General features: G+C 39.8%; 1 protein-coding gene across 6 annotated transcripts in view; it reads left to right on the plus strand.

The window, feature by feature from the left end:
• arhgap12b (Rho GTPase activating protein 12b) overlaps positions 1–15,252 on the plus strand; it is a 72,939-nt gene extending 57,687 nt beyond the window's left edge. The window contains exons 4-19 of one of the 6 annotated variants that reach the window (XM_079360850.1): positions 1,242–1,382; positions 1,499–1,579; positions 2,426–2,548; positions 4,500–4,574; positions 5,581–5,642; positions 5,729–5,810; positions 6,019–6,141; positions 7,937–8,041; positions 8,150–8,248; positions 9,114–9,216; positions 9,299–9,418; positions 9,548–9,646; positions 10,841–10,918; positions 11,091–11,225; positions 11,365–11,470; positions 13,494–15,252. In XM_079360850.1, coding sequence (XP_079216976.1) covers positions 1,242–1,382; positions 1,499–1,579; positions 2,426–2,548; positions 4,500–4,574; positions 5,581–5,642; positions 5,729–5,810; positions 6,019–6,141; positions 7,937–8,041; positions 8,150–8,248; positions 9,114–9,216; positions 9,299–9,418; positions 9,548–9,646; positions 10,841–10,918; positions 11,091–11,225; positions 11,365–11,470; positions 13,494–13,668 — 1,707 coding nt within the window. In that variant the 3' untranslated portion in view covers positions 13,669–15,252. The remainder of the gene's footprint in view (positions 1–1,241; positions 1,383–1,498; positions 1,580–2,425; positions 2,549–4,499; positions 4,575–5,580; positions 5,643–5,728; positions 5,811–6,018; positions 6,142–7,936; positions 8,042–8,149; positions 8,249–9,113; positions 9,217–9,298; positions 9,419–9,547; positions 9,647–10,840; positions 10,919–11,090; positions 11,226–11,364; positions 11,471–13,493) is intronic. The other 5 variants (XM_079360851.1, XM_079360853.1, XM_079360852.1 and 2 more) reach the window with 5 other exon arrangements.
• Positions 15,253–19,330: the final 4,078 nt, after the last annotated feature.

Genomic DNA, 19,330 nt, shown 5'->3' on the forward strand with positions numbered 1-19,330 from the left:
GTTGTGGTTACTGAAGGCAGGGAAATATATGTGTCTTTGATGTAGGGAAGTTACGGTTTCCCCTCAGTATGTAGCTTCCTGTTTAACTATCCAACACTGCCCCCATATGGTGGTTTGTTGCAATGCAGTTTACAATTTTTAGAACAGCAGGCTAAATTTACACAGTGTTAAGGTAGTGTTAAAGTATTGTAAGTCCATAGAGTATTGTAATTCCAGCGCGAGCAGATGGTTAGCTTTGCAACACTGAAAACAAAAATAAGCAGAAAGCGTTGCTCTGTCCAAAGGTCAAAGTCAATGTCAGTTTTATTTATACAACACATCTAAAACAGCGAGTGGCCAACCAAAGTGCTTTGCAGTAAAGACAGACAGTTAGACAGTTAGTTACAGAGGACCAATGGACACTTGAATTTGAATGTTGACATTTTATATTTTAACATGCTTTATACATTGTGTCTTTGTAGCCACGGTGATGGAAGGGAATGGCACAGCTGCATCTGTACATGTCTCATTTTACTTCCACTAGTAATTTCCACTCTACTGTCTCTAACATTTCACTTTGTTAATGAATTCAACGAGCAAGTGAAGTATTCTCAGTTTAAGTCAGCGCACAATTTCAAAATAAAAATCTTAACAATTTAATTTTTAAATGCAAGAAAGTTGAATTTCCTACAAAAAACATGATCATTCACGATTTACTGTTTAAAATTTAAAAATCTAACAATTTAATTTTTAAATGCAAGAAAGTTGAATTTCCTACAAAAAACATGATCATTCACGATTTACTGTTTAAATTTTCCAAACATACAGCACCAGTCAATTGTTTAGACACACCATATTGAAATGCATGTTATTATCTTAAAGACATTTTGATCTAAAGACTTATGCTTACATTTTGTTTTCTTATACACACATTCTGCAGTTGATGTCTACATATGTACTGTTTGCATTTCTTTCCAAAACAGAACTGAAATGAAATATTACGTTTTTATTGTTTTAATATCTAGTATTTTTCTTTACTGATGAAAATAGTAAATAGTAGTTGTACCTGAGATACAGTTTAAGGTAGCTAGATATTATAATAATATATTAATGAGAATACTGTTACTGTTGTGTGTCCAAGCTTTTTACTAGTAGTGTATAATCGGGTAAAGTCAAAGTTTATCGACGTTTTCATGAACATATTGTGCGCTCTAATGAACATCGTTAACCTGTATCATAAATCCAATTTCCTGTCCTCCCAGGCGCTGTCCTCAGAGGAAAACTGCCACAGCACACACTCGAGTCAGTCTGACAGTCAGTACGGGTCACCCCCTAGAGGCTGGTCTGAGGAGCTGGATGAACATGGACACACACTCTATATCTCTGAATACACACAGGAGAAGGTAAAGTATGCAGATTGGTGACTGGTTTTAATTCCATTACTTTGCTACTCTATCTGATAATTAGGATACAAGTATCAAATACACTTTCTTCCTTTGACTTGTGTTTGTTTTGGTAGTGGATAAAACATGTGGATGAACAGGGCCGGCCCTACTACTACAGTGCTGACGGATCCAGGTCTGAATGGGAGCTGCCCAAGGTAAGAAGAGATGAAAATAAAAACATGTCCTCCTGACAGCCAGCACTTGTGCTTTAGTGCTTTTTAGAGTGATTCAATTTTCCCACCTCAGTTGACATTTAAGCCTTATTTTACAGTCGAAACCAATGCCTTATAATTTTTGTCATGTTGCCTTTGTAAGACAACCATTTCCTCAACCTGTCAGTCACTTTCCTTGTTGGGCCTCTTTCTTCCTCTTTTCCATCAGTAGCTCAAACATTGTTTAGCAGGAGTCCATTTGCTTGTACATTAACGTGCTAATAGCTGTGGCCGTGTGGGCTATTGTCATCTTATGTTACAAACGGTTGTTTGCCTGACGTTACATTGAAAGTTTAATAGTCACTTTTTCAACATGGCAGCTGTCATGGATAGGCTTCCTATAGAGCCAAGGAGAGTCAAAAACCAATAGGTGACATCACTCAGGCTTCATCCATGTTTATTTGCAGTCTCTTGCACACTTCCGTGTGACCCGTCCTCCCCTCTGCAGTGGTCCTGTTAATGTAAGTGGATAAGAGTCTGAGGAGCTCACAGGAGCCAAGTTAGTGTGAACTGTGGTTTACAGACCGGCTATTACCGGCTCACTTACTGCTAATCTGGATATCTGATCAAAATAGAATCAAGCAGTCACATCAGAATGGATGGACTGGAGTGTGTTCATGGATGGTTTGGTGGATGTTACTGGAGAATAATGGCCGGTCTGTAGTGGAGGAACCTCAGTCCAATGGTGTTGTGGAGAATGAAAGGAGAGGTGAGGACTCTAAAGGGGTGCTTTGGTTAACTCTGTGATAACTAAACTGTAGCTCTCTTCTTCTGTCTCTGTTTCTGCAGTACACATTCTCCCCTCAGTCCGGAGAGGTTCCCAAGAGCCGCAGTCTGGAGAGAAAGCAGCCGGATCCCATCGTCCTTACCAAGTGGAGACACAGCACCTATGTGTTAGACCTTAATGACAAGGTAAGACACGATGTGAACGCCGGGTTTAAAAGTCAGCTATGTCTGATTGTCGTGGATGAATGCACTGTTGTTGCTTCTGTGTCATTATCGAGGCAGGGGGGTTTACGTGTGTGATTTTAGAGCCTCCCAATGTGGCCAATCAGTTGTCTTAAAAGAAAAACACATCATGTATGAAACCATTTATGAAAATGTAAAGTTTTTCTCAAATATAAAACAATGACAGACCTTAAAGATAAAACTGATTATTTTGTTAAGTAATCAGGCCAAAAAATTCAGATCCAAAATTCAGTTGTAACGATTCTTCTGAGGCTACATGAAATCAGATCAGAGCTGCATTATATTTAAGCCGCTTATGTCTATTAGACTGGCCTTGACCTGACAACTGAGATCTTTATCTTGAGGTGCCAAAGGCTTCACAGTAATATAGATGTGTCCTAATGAGCAGCCAGTACTCACCAGCAGTTGTACTGAAACAACACTATTTAATCTGAGCACTGTGAACTTTCATGCTCTCTTCTGTTCATTCAAGATCAAATATTTAATTAGGGGGCACAGTTGCTTAGTGTCCTTTGGTTTTTAAGTTAGTATAAATTGGTTTTGTGCATTAAGAACCTATATGCCGGTAATTACTTTCTATATCATAACATCTGCTTCATTTTCACCGCAGTGCAAGAAAAGTTTCCAAGTTTCTAAATGGTGTAATCAGATAATTTGACATGCAGTCAAGAGCATTACTTCTTTGTAAACAACACTTTAACAACATGATGACAGTTATTACGTTTTTTAGATTTGTTTTTTATAGCTCACATCAGCTGGCTGTATCATAGTTAGGTATTGGCATCGTCATATTGATGCAAAATCAATCAAGTTGCATTATTCAGGCTCAAATATTCAACCTGTCTTCTCCTATATTCTTCAAAAATTCTCCTCTAGAATTACACCTGTAGTGATGACACCTTAGCTGTTCTTAAACGTTTAAGATAGTTTGGGTTTTTTTAAAGGAAGACTGTGCAACTTTTTGATCCCTTGAGCATCAGCATTAAACCAAAACACACGGCTGTTTGATGACACCTCTGCTTTTCTGAAGCCCCCGCTCATTGTAGACAGTTCTGATTCTGAGAGACATTTACATATGATATTCTTGATTTCTGCTGCATTTGTGTAAAATGTTGCACATTTTGCCTTTTAGTACAGTGAACATGTGACGTGAAAATATGATTTTATCAATGTTTGCCATGAGTTGAGGTAACTGTGTAACAGCTGCATACCATAATAAATGCATACCGTTAAAACCAGTGTGCTTCAAACACAATAAATGTTAACACGTCACCTGACAAGCTTTTTTGTTATTGTGTTTAACATTGGGCCACTGTTTTTTAAAGTCAGGAAAATATATTCGAAGCTAACTGTTTGGTGATTTTGTTGCAGTTGTCTTTCAAACTGTGGCACTTCACCTCCGACCAACACAAGAGGAGTTTTCGCCTCTCTGTTTACAGTGATAAAGTTGGTATTAAGCAGAGCCTTTGTGTTCTCTGATCAGCAGATGATCTGTTTAATTCACAGTTAGTTTTTCCTTGAGAACACCTTGTTACATAGCTGTGGTCATGTGCCCATCCAAGCCATGTGTTCACGCAATCAAAGATTTTGATTTTTTCCTATCTTAGGTTAGAAAAATAAGCAGAGAGAGGAAAAAGAATCTCTAACCCTAGATTAACACACTCTTTAAAAACTGTTAAGCATGTCATTTCCAGCCTTGATCCAAACCCTCCCTCTTTTCCTTCAATACTGTATCTTAAAGACGTTCTCTAAGATAAAACACAATCTTATGGTTCCTATCTAGGTTGCTGATCCATCTTCTTTCCCTCTCTAACCTCAGACTGACTTTCTTCATGTTTCTTATAGTTAACTGCTAGATATTAGCGACTCATCATGTTTTGCCTCTTGTTGGTAGGAGTGTGCTCCGGCCCCCAAGCAGAGCCCTCCAGACTCTGACTCCTGCCCCTCATCTCCTAAGCATCCCTCGACCGTTAGTATCACACTGCATCGCGCCACATTTACCATCATTATCATAATCCTGCTTTCACCTGCATCCAAACACATCTTTCTACTCATCTAAAGTCTGCTGCGTTTCATTTTTCTCCTCTACTGCATGCCACAACTAACGTTTAACTGCATCACATGCCAACATGTTTCCACCTGCACAAATGCAGACATTGTTAGAGAGCTCTGTTCTGGTAATATTTGACATAACATCAAGCTAGACATCCACTTCCAGCCTCCAAAATGTCTATGTAGCGTTTGTTAGGGATGGGTAATGAGAAACCATGATAGAGTTTGTTCTGGTTCCTGATTGTTCATTACAGAAATGATGATTAGCTCCCTGAAAACTGGACTGCCATCAGCAGTTCTGTTATGTTAATTCATTTCAACAAAGCTGGCAGACTCTTAATGACTCTGTGTTTAATTCCTGGCTTCATAACTTACAGGGCAAATAATGAGTGGGGTATGGCTGAAGCTAACTTCTCTGCTCATGCCCTTTTACGCCACACCCTCTTTCCCTTGCCCAGTTATTTCCAACGGACCACACACATCGTCAATAATACCAAATCGCAAATTATTTTCAATTTTGGTCAGTGAGTCTTTTAGTTACAAACATGTTTGAATTTGTTAAGCACTTGTGCCATCTGTGTAGTATGTAGTACTAAAAGTTATTTGTCATTTTAACTAAACCATTGATATATCAAGGCCATGATCTTTTTAACTTAAGTCCACAATTTAATAATACAACACACACAATGTTTAATGATGTGTCTTGAACAGTGTGCAATCTTTTTTAGAAATGCACAGATTTACAAATTATCATTTGTAGTTTTTTTTTAGCTGTAGCTCTCATTTCTGCTTTCTCATAATTGGCAGTATATACAGTATAACAGAATCGTAATGGATCACCAGTGTTTGTTTTGTGAAAGTGTGTTTTTTTTTTCACATGTTCTTATCTATGTGTGTGTGTGTGTGTGTTCCTTCCTCCTCAGCCTTCAGAGAAGTGTGGAGTCCTCAACGTCACCAAAATCACAGAGAATGGAAAGAAAGTCAGGTAAGAATCTGACCAGGCTGTATAAAACGTAATATCGAAAATTAGATCCCAGACCCTCAATGTCTTTGTATTAATGTGACACACAGAAAGAACTGGACCTCCTCGTGGACGGTGCTGCAGGGATCCTCGTTGCTCTTTGCAAAGGGTCAGGGGGGCAGCACCAGCTGGGTATGTAACTCACTCATCAACCACAGGAGGCCAACAATTCTGCAAAGCTTCTAAGCTTTTTCCAGCATTTCGTTCATCTGTTGTTTCTGTCCTTTATTTCTGCATAGTGTCCTCCTGTCTTCATTGTGGCATCACATGTATTGTGGAATTTTCCATACTCAGTTTATTGCTTTTCTCCATTTCATATCCTCACCTTTCCTTCCTGAAGTCTTACTACCGCAGCGGCTCCATCCCTGAGCTTCTCCTCACTCTCCTTAGCAACTGGAAGCGTTCAGTAAAGCCCCGTCCTGCTGTCTCCTATGTGAACTATAGGCCTGTGCAGGCTGCTGCTGTATGTCCTCTCTTTCTCTCTCTCTCTTGTTCTCTCTCTGCATGTGTTGCTCCTGCTCGTCTTTAATTTCATTTTGCATTAACAAATTGTATCAAAGACCTGTTTTCAATGTGAACAGGTTGTAATAAAAGTCCCTGTAGTTTTGTATAGCATCTCTTAGTTAATTGTTTAGCTCTGCGATTTTTGAGTTTAGCCAAAAAAAGCTCAGTTAAGGCCACTGTACACTACCTGTTCGGCCCCAAAGAGTAGACAGATCTTCCTTGTACATACAGTGTAGCACTTAAAAACTAAGAGACGCCAAAAACTGAGCTAATAGGAGAGTGTATACTTTATGAGAAACGGGAACAATATCAGCAACTTATTTCAAGTCAGGGTTCACGACTGAAAGTGTTTTCATGTGATGATAGTTGAACATAAATAGTGAGAGTGACCCAAAGTAGAAGGTTCATCCCCAATGAAAACAATGCAGAATTGTTACAACTGTTATCGTTTATTGTTGTAAAGATTTGCCAATTTTCCTCCGAAAATTTCACCATGTTCACAACACTGGCAACTTAAAGAGGAGAAGTAAAGAGACCATGAATGTCTTTAAACGGATTGATTTCGGTCCACAAATCTTGAAAGCATCCAACCGAATGATAAATAATTATGTGCATATGCTGTAAGCGTATGACTCATAGCATGACTAACAGTGTTTTTCCTTTTCTTTAACACAATATTTAAAGGAGCAATATGTAATTATGACACCCTGTGTTGAAAATGGGTACTACAGTCCAAATTTAAAACACTGAACAACGCTGTGCTTCCCTGACTCCTGCTCCTGAGAGTTATGTGCACACGGTTGCAATGCCACGGAAATGGAAGTTTATGTGTAGCAAGCTCAACATTGTTCTTGAATCCTTTCTGCGCTCTAACCTCTTTACATTCTTCAAAATCATCTCCAATATTTATCGTACTTTCACTAGATTTTGGCTCATGGAGCTCATTTGTAAAAGCTGAGGCTTTTTAGGTCGGGTAGAATCAGTTATATTTGAACCAGTTAGCTTGCCCGCTTCCATCGCCCTTTCATCTTCTGTCTTGAGGTAGCCAAAATGCTTCTACACCTCCGATTTAAAAGACAGTGGTTCCTTCTCAATTTCAAAATTTTGCTCTGCAGCTGCCAATCGCCTCTGCTCTACAGCTGTTAACATCACAATATTATTGTGATTAATTTTTCAGAGTGATTTTACGTTTCATCTTTACATCCCTAGTTACATCTGAACCAGTTAACTTGCCCGCTTCCATCACTGCAACACCTGTTGATTTGGTGTTTGCCTAGCTGACCGATGGGCATCCACATCTGCCTTCACTCTCTGATTAAACTAAAACAGACCATTCAGGATCAGGATTGAAACTTATAAGGAGGACATACTGGCTGCTGCATTCTTGACACAGAAGCCAGCACTTAGGTATACATAGCAGGTTTCCTTAATGTCTAGTGATATAGAAAGGTTGTTTTATCATTTATTTCAGTAGCTGTCTTACATATTGCTCTTTTAAGATGTGTGTATGTCTACATGAAGAGTTTTAAAATAACATTCATATAGTAGAAGGATGTAATACTTGCACCAAACAGTGTTTTCACACATGAATTCTCTTTGCTTTTAATACCCTGAGGATGTCAGCTAAGACTTGTCCACAAAGTATTTACCTAACATTTTCATATTAAACTAAAAATACATCTATCCTAAAACATCATCATGTCACTTTTCAATAGTGATTATCAGACCTGCACTCACTGTTCCCTTTTTTCCAGAAGTTCGGCAGTAACCAGTCGAAGCCGGAGTTTACCGTCGATCTGCGAGGAGGGTCAGTGGACTGGGCCTCAAAGGACAAATCAAGCAAGAAGCACGTCATCGAGGTATCCGACACAGTGAACCTGCCCTCACCATTTCACTGTAGATCATCTTGTTTGTTTGTTTTCCATACATCAAAAAGTAACCCGGACTTTCCCTTTTCCCTTCCTCAGCTGAAGACACGTCAGGGGACAGAGCTCCTAATCCAGTCAGAGATTGACAGTGTCATCAACGACTGGTACCGCGCCCTCACAGAGACCATCAACACACATGTGAGGAAATGTCTATTATTTACAAATCTTCTTTCATCTGGACATTCTCAATTACGCATTACAAGTAGGAAAACTTAACTCAGAGCAGAAATAGATTATTATGACCAAGATGAAAGCTACAATCCTGTGCAGGTGTTTTCTCCAAGAAATTCACCAAGTGGCAACTATGACATCACCCATTGTGTTGGAGAGTTCTGAAGCTTTGTTGGTATTTTTGTCATTATTTTTGTTTCTGAAGCCAAAAGTGTTGCACCCATCGATGTTTATTGAACCAATCAGTCACAAGTAGCCACGCCCTAAAAGAAACCCTCGTGTAAAGTCTATTTTACTCTAAACTGGACCATAGTTTTCTATCCACGTTGTAATGTGGTTTGAGCCAGGGAATGACATAGTGACACAAATGTTGAAAATGAATAGAGGCCTTTTTCAAACCAACCCCTACACCCTGCCCCTCCATGACAGAGTTAGAATTCACACTCGCAGCTGGTGTAGGAAATGATTACAGCGGCAGGCTTTGGGAAAAACTTCCCTCTCTCTGGTGGAAACAGGAATTGTCTTTTCAGCAGCATCTTTTGGGACCAGCAGTTGTTTCCTTGATCCGACAGCGATTGGAGAATGAGCGGATTAGATGTTACAGAAGGTGTAGGGCATCTTTTGTTGTTGATGATATCGACCTATATTTGATCCTGACACATTTTAATTTGCAAACATCTGTATGGCAGTCTTTGTACAGGCACTTGCACAAGAACTTACATCTTTAAGTTACTTCCTCCATGAAGACCAGACACAATGGGCGTTTCACCTGGCCATCTCTTTTCAATCTGAATGCATCTAACAGCAAATATGTGTGTCTTCTCCTGCCTAGGCCTGGGAGTCGGATGAGGCCATTGAGGAGGACATGCCTGAGTCTCCCGGAGCTGAGAAACAGGACAAAGAGAAGGACCACCGGGACTCCAAGAAGAACAGAGGTGACACAAACCTGATGACAATGTGTGTATTATAAATTGTGAAGAAGTACACTGACAGTGAAATCCCTCCTGACTTCTTCAGTGATGAAGAACTCTGTGAGCATGGACGCATCAGACCAGAAGAAAACCAGGTTGAAGCTGAAGAAGTTCCTTACACGTCGACCTACCTATCAGGCTGTGCGAGACAAAGGCTATATAAAAGGTACTCAGACTAAATACAACACAGGCACAAGCTTCATTCTGGATTTTAACCTATTGTGTTTATAAACATAGTCCTCATTCCACCTGTTTGATGAAAGTAAGTCATGTGTGTGTGCTTTGTGTGTCACAGATCAGGTGTTTGGCTGCAGTCTGAGCAGTCTGTGCCAGCGGGAGAACACGTCAGTGCCCAACTTTGTCACAATGTGCATCGACCACGTGGAGAACACAGGTATGAGAACATAGTAGGTTAAAACAAAACACTGACATAACATTTGAATTTAAGCCAAAAATTTTTTCAAAAGAATAAAGTAGGATTTGAGAGTTTTAATAATAATTGTTTCTTTCTTTGGAGAAACTCGGGTAAATGTAAGAACTGGAATTTACCAAATCTGTGTTAATCTGAGTTGCTTTGAGTTTTTAATTAATCATTTATTACATTTGTTTATTATTTATTTTTTGATCAAACAGCATGAGTATTTATAACTCTGTGATATCCGTTTAGACCAAGAGTCACATCACATCAAAGGTCAGAGGCCAATTTTATTTCTGTGTTGATAACAGCTGATAAGATTTTTTAAGCCTCAATAGTGAGTTGTTGTATCAGCATTCTACCAAGATTTCATCAAATCAAACTGTATTCTTAACATCCCTGACCTCTTTTAAATTAGAGCACAACAGTTAGATCTAATAGTTATTGGTAAAAGTCCCAAAAATCCCATATGGACAGACAGTGATAGAGCGATGAGAAGTGTGGGAGAGACAGCAGTGCATGACATGCTCTGAGTAGAACCAGGAGAGGAACCTCTGACCAATGAGACAAGGACTTCTGCACGCCGTGCGCCGGCGCCACCAAGCAACCTGAACCAACACACTGTCTTTAATCTGCCATCCTAAATTGATTTAATGCGGCACATCCAGATTTATTATCTTGAGTGGGACTGATTTTGTTTTGCAAATTGAGGCCAGATTGAATAAGGTACGAATCAAACACAGTTTTTGCTGAACGGATTAGCCACTTCGAGTTTGTTTAAAATGTGAGTCCATTCAGATTTGTACAAATGTGTCTCAGTCCAGACAAAAATTAGATTTCAAAGACAACACGATGAGACATCAGGTCTAAAGTAACTTTGAATGCCGCCCATGTAAAAGGGCTTGGTTATAACCAAGGTATATTCCCCACTTTGTAAATTCAAGGTAGTTATTTCAGCTTTTCTATTCACATGGCAAATACTTCCAAATGTTGATGTTCAGCCAGTTGTAGGCTGTTGTACGTTTAGTTTGTTCACTGGCATCCTTCACAAAGAGAAATGCAACATGCTTGACCACTTGGCCATTGTTTTCAGCTCTCGGGTCAGCACGTCAGGACCTCATGTTTTTTTAGTTACACTCACAGCTCATCCCTCTACCTCTCCTCTACCCGCAGGTCTAAGCATTGATGGTTTATACAGAGTGAGTGGAAACCTGGCTGTGATCCAGAAGCTCCGCTTTGCTGTAAATCACGGTAAGATTCGGTTTGCCAGCCGACCTCAAACACTGTTGAAACACACACACAATAGGAGCACATACACATTCTGCACAGAGATATGTTAATAATATTAAACTCGTAATAATTAAAAAAATGTAATATCATCATTTCTCCGTCACCCATGTCTTTTGGATTTCATCCCTTTTAGATGAGACGTTGGATCTGAACGACAGTAAGTGGGAGGACATCCACGTCACCACCGGAGCTCTCAAGATGTTCTTCAGAGAGCTCCCAGAGCCTCTCTTCACATATGGATCTTTCAATGACTTTGTCGAGGCCATCAGTGAGTAACCACTTAATTAATTGTGTCAGAAGATAACGCTATGACGAGGTGTTTTGTACACGTCTTTCCCTGATGTTGCCACAAGATGGCGCTCTGCTTACGTGTATATGTTGACTGGCTCTCTGTTCCTCTACCTCAGAGTGCTCTGACTACAAGCAGCGAGTGAATTCAATCAAAGATTTAACCAAGAAGTTACCAAAACCAAACCACGACACAATGCAGGTCCTCTTCAAACACCTCAGGAGGTAAGAGAAGCAGCTGAGCAGCTCACACACACTATCATCTTTACAGTAATGTCTGAACACATTTCCATTAACAATTGCTTCTCATAGTGAAATAATCACATCATGGTGACATAGATATAAACACAACTTTCAGAAGAAAGATATTTCTAACATTGTAACGCTGTAGTCCTACAATGTGGCTTTCACTTATAGCCGTTTATTCTTTTCTCTATGATCATAAAGACTCAAGTGTACTTGTTGTATTGATGAATGATGTTGACATTGAGTGCTTAGAATCACATCCTTATTCATGACCCGAGGGCCCTTTAAATGGATATTTCCTAAGTGATGTATTTAATTAGCTCTGATTTAGTTTGGAGTATTTAGTTGATTGAAAAAAAAAAGGATTGACATGTTTATGTTTAAAAAACATTACGTCACCGTGGGAAACCTCAGAGTGGTCAAAAACTTAAGACTGTTGACTAAATCAGCAGTAAAGTCAAGACTGCTTTCAGTTTATAAGTAGAAACTCTGCACTCATTCTTGTGCTAAACTTGTTTGAAATTTAGGCTTCCTTTATTCTTTGTTGGCAGCTTGTTATTCCAGGAGATAAGATATCTACAAATTAAACAAAATAAAAAGCTGTGATTCTAACTTTAGCCTACTTATCATCCTTTATCAGTTCAAATAAAAAGTTGAAGCACAATATTAAAAGGCCAAATCAAAATAAATCTGCTCGGGCAAAGAACAATTATGTCCACTGCTTGTATTTAATTGTGTTTGATTATGGTTTGTTCTAATTCATAGCTCCTCGCGATTGTGAGTGGAGAGAGGTTGAAGAGCCTTCAAAATAGTGGAGGTGTCGTCAAACAGTTTGTTTTGGTTTGCTCAAGGGCGACACCTACTGGATCAAAAAGTTGCACAGTCTTCCTTTAAAGTACAAGCAATAAATGACCAAAAGGTCAATATATAAAAATCTTAATACATGGTAATAATGAATACATATAAATGAATTAAACATGTTTTAGAAGTAGCTGGGATGTACTCTTGTGGCCAAAAAAATAACAACAAACACTTTGATATATTGACCACACAGGACTATAAATAAGCACACCACGGCATGCAACGCAGTAATTGTTTAATCTTAGTCATCTTGTATTTATGATACTGGGAAGAGTTTTTGCACCAAAAAACATAATAAAGACAAGAGTTCTTGTTTTGTAAACCTCGTTAAAAATCCTTTTTTAACATAATGTAATTGCCTGATTTGATCGTCACCATACATTCTAACTCTTCTTTTGTTGTGCCAAAGCCCTTAAGCATATTGGTGATTACCCATTGAGTTGTTGTACATGCACCCACATGTGTCGGCTCTATCTAAACTCCATGTTGTAATGTTCGAATGACCTCTTAAACCCTACATGGTCTCACTTGGGTTTGATCCACTTCAAGTTCTCTTCATGTTTTATACCGGCTGCCATTTGACTCTGTGTGTTTACCTTTCCTTATCCGGCTCAGCCTCTGAGCAAACGCAAACTGCAGCCAGCTTTAACGTGTATTCTTAGCCCACTGCAGCCAGTGGCAATATCATATGTTCACAATGACATTTGCCGGGCTTTCCAATTTGCATTTATATGGCGCTGTTTGCTGTAATTCAGTACCTATGAAGTGGTGTTTCTGGAGGAAATTTATAGCGTGACATTCAGTGTATGGAGGTCTACGTATATCAGCAGGCGGATTTAATCTTCTTTTTTTTCTCTTTCATGAATATGTTATTGTTTGTGCATCTGCATGCAAGGATGTAGATTCTATTTAAAAAGGCTATTATGCTCAAGCCTGGAGCGTTCTGTGGTGTTACAGAGTGTGTGTCGCCAGGCTGCAGCTCCAGCCCCTGAAGATGTGTGTAAAGGCATTAATGTTGTTTTTCTAGATGAAAGCCTGAAGCTGCTTTGAATCAAAGGATTGTCAAACAAACGCACTCACCTTAAACCATTTATGACACGTTCCAACTGCCTCTCTCTCCCCCCCCCCCCCCCAAACTCAGGGTAATCGATCACGGCGAGGCCAACCGTATGACCACCCAGAGTGTGGCCATCGTATTTGGACCCACGCTGCTGAGGCCTGAGACTGAGACGGGCAACATCGCCGTCCACATGGTGTACCAGAACCAGATAGTGGAGCTCATACTGCTCGAGTACGAGAGCATCTTTGGCAGGTAGAGGCGCCTGCTCAGAAGAGGACGTGGCTTCTTTTTCCATTATCATTACCTTTTCTTTGACTGAGCTGAACATTGCTGTGGACCAAGCAGTCGGGAGGAAAAAAAAGAAATACATTTACATTCATCAACAGGACAGTTTATGAAAATGTTGCACTTACAGATGAGTTTAAAACAGGTGTACAGATTTCACCCACTTATCAGCCATTAATGGGTGCGAGTGACGGGTCAGACCGTCGACAATGTTTCAGAGTGGTGACGTGATGACGTCCGTGTGATTTGGTGGACTTTGATTATTCAGGTGTTTTCACATGCACTGAATCCCTGTGGCCAGTAATACAAACTCATCATCTGAACCGGCGGCAATTTATTTTTTGCCTCCTGGTGAAGCTGACCGGACGTTTTTTTTTTTTGTTTGTTTGTTTTTTGTGGCATTAAAAGTCAAAACTGGCAACCTCATCACCTCTCAGAAAGGCATGAGATGAATATGAACTGGATGGCTTTTCGACGTAATGGAGTTTCTGTCTGTTGATGTTTCAGCCGTGTGTGGTGGAATAGATTGAAAAAATAATCAGTGTTATATTAACAGACTGTCTTTTGGCACTTGATGATGATGATGATGAACTGGAGTTACAGATCGGGTTCCCAACTTCCTCCAATCTCACTCTCTTCATCACCCCCCGTCCTGCCCTCATCCTCTCTTTCCCCTTTCAACCAGTGTTAAGCATTAAACCTGTGACATGAGCGTCTTGTGACTTGAATGATGAAGGACAAACCCGTCTGTCTGTCTGTCTGTCTGTCTGTCTGTCTGTCTGTCTGTCTGTCTGTCTGTCTGTCTGTCTGTCTGTCTGTCTGTCTGTCTGTCTGTCTGTCTGTCTGTCTGTCTGTCTGTCTGTCTGTCTGTCTGTATGTGTGCGTGTGGGAATGAATTAAACTTAATGGGTAAAACCTGAGCAGAAGCACCCTCGTCTTGCCACTTTGTACAAATGTGTGTGTCGTGTAGCCTTCGTGCTTTCAGTAAAATTTCGTTTAAGCTGCTGGGGTTCATCGTCTGTGCTCCTTTATGAACTTCAGTGTTTGTGGGAAACGTCACAAGGGCCTGGTGTAACTGGAAAAACAACAAAGTGGATTTGTGGGAGCTGCAGTGTTACAAGTTTTTACATAAATTGTTATCTACCTTGTTTCTCTCCGCTAAGCTAAAATTAAATAGTATTTTGAGAAGGGAAACGGTACAAAGTGTTTCAAAGATTGATGTTTGCGAGCGTGAGTGTTAAAATGCAAAGAAGAGCCTTGAAAAAATCTTGCAGAGCATATGTACAGAAACATAGCTGTTAAAATGTGTTCTAGTGACTGAGGTATGTATGCTTTGATGGTGAACTAGTGAAAGTTTTGATTTTGTAAATTTGAAATAAAAGATAAGAAATACACATTGTGAAAAAAACAACCACACGATTGACTGTTACTTTTGATTGAAGGTGTATCTGGAGTGTTTGCGCATGGTCAGCTGCACATTTTGAATGTAATTTTCAGCCTAACTGCTGTTTGTGAAAATGCTACGTCTAATAAAAAAGAGAAACTAAATGTTCCAGTTTCTTTGTCAGGAAGTGAAATACTCGCAGTGATCCGAGATGACAAAGACTGAAAGGTGAGTCTGCTGTTTAACCTTCAATCAACTCTAATGCTTCACCTTTTCCCTCGGCTTTAATTACAGAATTGGATTAATCTACTCAACTGATATCCCAGTTATTGAATTGAGTGATTAAGCTTTCAAGTCTCAATCAATTATATTCCTACCTGTTAATTATGAAATGAACTTGCACTATATTTCCAGAGATTTCTTAAATGCAGCACAACCTCTGCAGCTCGGCCTCCATTAATCTGATTTCGCTGTTCTTCGAAGGCGTTTTCGTCATTACTCCTCAGGTCAAACTTGGCTGCAGACCTGAAGGGTGCGGATTAATTGATGTCTAATTAGGTAATTGCGGTGGTGCCAGTTTTGATTAAGAAGCACAAGGCAGAGCGAGTCCAGTGCTGAGCGAAGCTGCTTGCTGGAGGCAGGTCTGAGCGAGCGAAAGCCTCTATTTAGCTTTCACTTCGTTTTTACAGCAGTATGTCTGTGTGTGCAAAAATAAACCTGCAGTTACCTCTGCTTGAGCACTTTCTAACATTTACTGGATGGCAGCTCTTTAAAGAAGTTTTGTTCTTTCACAAAAAAGAAAGAACAATAAAAAGCTTGGGTTGGGGGAAAAATTCATTTCCTGGATTAAACTGTTATATGCGTCTCCGATGGCATCTGTTAGGACAAACCGCACCAATTCAGAGTATTTCCGGCTTTATCGCTTCACAAGGCAAGGTTGCCCTTTAAGTCCTCTCCTATTTGCTATTGTAATGGAACCGTTATCGATTGCTTTAAAGTCCCATCCAGATCTTTCGGGCATAATTAGAAATGGTGTGGAGTTGAAGACTGCCCTTTATGCGGATGACCTGTTGTTGCTGGTTTCCAATTTATCACACTCCATCCTGGCAGCACTTTCAGTTTTAGATAAATTTAGCAGGATCTCTGGGTAAATCTTCGCTAAATCTTAGCAAAACTGAAATTTTCCCTGTTAACAGGTCTGCCAGAGAGTATCCACTAACAAATTTACCATTCAAGACTTCTAACTCTGGTTTTGTTTACCTTGGTGTATATGTGGCCGATACTTGAAATAATCTTTTTAGATAATTTAGATAATTCAAGTTTTTAAATTAAACTATTTTGGTAAGATAATTAGTGTCTTTAAGTAATAACCTAATAATCAGTTTGACTTCAATCCAAAGAAGTTATAAGTCAAAGTTATGACCTCCTGAGGAAAACCAGTTCATGATACAACATTGAAGCAAGCGAAAATAATTATGATGTGTCAGACCTTTTTTTCATTTTACTGGCACTAACTGGCTTCCATCGATTCACTGGGGACCCAGAGTTGAGGTTTTTATCCAATCCCCAGCTTTGTTTTATGTGTACTTACTACCACATGTCTTCCTCGTTCCTCTGATCATAACCATTCCTCTTTGAAGACAAATCAAGCTCCCTTCCCTTCTACGTGTTAATTTACTACAACAGGTTTGACTTACACCTCGGCTCTGGCTCTGTTTTGACAGAATGGACCACCTTGGATTCAACAAACGTGTCAGAGGTAGGCAGCACTGAATCATGTGCCCCGCTGGAAACCACAGGCCGTTAAATCTGAGACGCAAAGAAGAGGGCCCCCACTATTTCCAAATGAGAAAACAATTAGATCATTTCTATAATTCATGGGTGCGACCACAGCTTAGGCTGGGGAGGCTCTGAGTGTTTGAAGTGCTCCATATGCTGGAGTTTTTTTTTTTTTCCAGGCCTGCTCAGCGCTGGCCAGACCCACTCACTGGAGGCTGAGGTGTGGGCAGGTAATGTGAACAAGCCATTAAGAAGCATAAAAGATTTATGGGGCTTCAGTGCTTCCCTCTGCTTCATTTGCAGGTGGGCTGTCAGCAGAGTGGTTGGATGAGGAAACAAAATGATCAGGAGGTTTAGCCACTGTGTGGTAAAGAATCCTGAACTTTAGCCACTGCTGTTTACTCCCAGCTCAGTGAGCTAATGAATGCTTATCTGGGGGATGGAGCTGTTGTGCTTCAATGAGGATGAGTAAAAACTTAAATATATGTATATACATACTGCTAAAAAAAAGCAAAGGGAAAACGAAAGTAATATATCCTAGTTCTGAACAAGTGAAGTATTCTTATTAAATAAGTTGTTCTTCACATACTTGAATGTACAAACAACAAAATCACACAAAATGACAAATGGAAATCAGTGAGTAATACTCAAAATTAAAGTGTAAATACACACTACAGGCAGATCCAACTTTTATGGAACATTTTTGAAACAAGTCAAAATGAGGCTCAGTAGTGCATGTGGCCTCCACGTGCCTGTATGAACTCCCTACAACACCTGGGCATGCTCCTTATGAGGTGGCGGATGGTCTCCTCTCAGACCTGAACTAAAGCATCCGCCAACACCTGGACAGTCTGTTGTGCATTGTGGCATCAGTGGTTGGAGCGAGACATGATGTCCCAGATGTGCTCAATTGGATTCAGGTATGGGGAACGGGCGGGCCAGTCCATAGCATATAGCATATGGATATGTTACTCTAATTTTCCCTGGTGTCATTGGCAGTTAATTTAGGGCCCAGAAACCATTGGTTAATCTGCCCCTTACCTGAGATGCTATTAAAGTATTTCTATGTGTGGGAGACTCATGCATGTGTGTGATATTTTATTTGACACATTAACTAGTTTTACAGCCTAATATACAACTTCAGCAGCTGTAGAGCCTCTGCCCATATCTTCCACCCCAACCTTCATCTAAACATGCAGTCTGACAGAACTAATGTTCCTTTGCCTTCTCATCATCGTGGGGCCCAGTCCTGCAGGGTGATGTGGCTGTAGTGTGGCACTGTGGTTTATAGGTCCCAAATTATGCCCTTTTTGGGGTTCATATATCTGATTTATGTGTCTACTAAAGTACTTCCCAATTGCTACTGTTCGAAAAAAAAAAAAGAGGCACAGATTCCCCCAAAAAGAGAAAAAAAAAAGGGCGTGCCAAGTCTGATCTGAACTGCTCTCTTATAATTGGTCAGTTTGTTCTTTGTTCTTGGAGAACCGGAACAAAGCCACGGGGAAGCCGTGTTTTCACGGATTTTGAATTTCATGTGGATTTTGCATTTTTGCAAATAGATGTGCCTAAACATGCCAAGAAACCTGAAAAACACACTGAAGAGCACATCAAACCAGAAATAGTATAATATGGAACCTTTAATTATATTTTCTCATCCAGTTCCAATGTATGTACATCTATACATTTAAGTGTTGATTAAGGCAAAAAACAAAAGATAAAAATATAAAAGAGAATCAGGTGATTTGATTTAGCCAATAGCTCAGCACACACTGAACTTTGACTTTTATTCATTTCCTCCCAGTTGAAGCGCAATTTTTCAAGTTTTCCCTTGTTTGGCACATGTAGCTAGATATTGTCTGGAGAGCATATGTGAAAACTACATTAATGAAAAACTACAAACACAGCAACAAGAAATGGATGCTTGGCTGATTAAAAAGAAAAAAACAGCTAAAAAACAGACTGCAAGGAAGCCAGCAAACGAGTGGGCTAAACCCCTGCTTAGCCAAAGACACAGCTAAAGAGCAGACTGTAGCTAATGTTAGCCTAAACAGTGGGTCACATTCAACCCATCGATGACAGCACAAGTGGAAGGGTTGACCTGATGAAAATGAATGTTAAATTCGCTTCTCTCACAATTTATATTTGAGGCCTATTGTGAATTGGGTCGCGATGGTTTGTCATTTTCAAAAATCGTGTTGCAAAGCTTGTTTTGGTTGTTCCTATATTTCCTCTTGGTGTTGTGTTCTTACAGTTATCAGAAAAGTAGTACCAGTAGTGATAAGTCTGTGCGGACAATTTCTGCCAAAAATAGTTTCTTTCATTTCTTTTACCATTTTACTCAGGATTATGACTTTTAAAATGAAAGTGTGAATGAACACTTGATGACATCTGATGACATCATCCATGAAATGTCCTAATAGTCACTAAAAAAGCTTCTGCAGTGTTAAGGGACACATTATAGCCTACTGTT

The sequence above is a fragment of the Symphodus melops genome, assembly GCF_947650265.1.
Source record: "Symphodus melops genome assembly, chromosome: 14".
Classification (NCBI taxonomy): domain Eukaryota; kingdom Metazoa; phylum Chordata; class Actinopteri; order Labriformes; family Labridae; genus Symphodus; species Symphodus melops.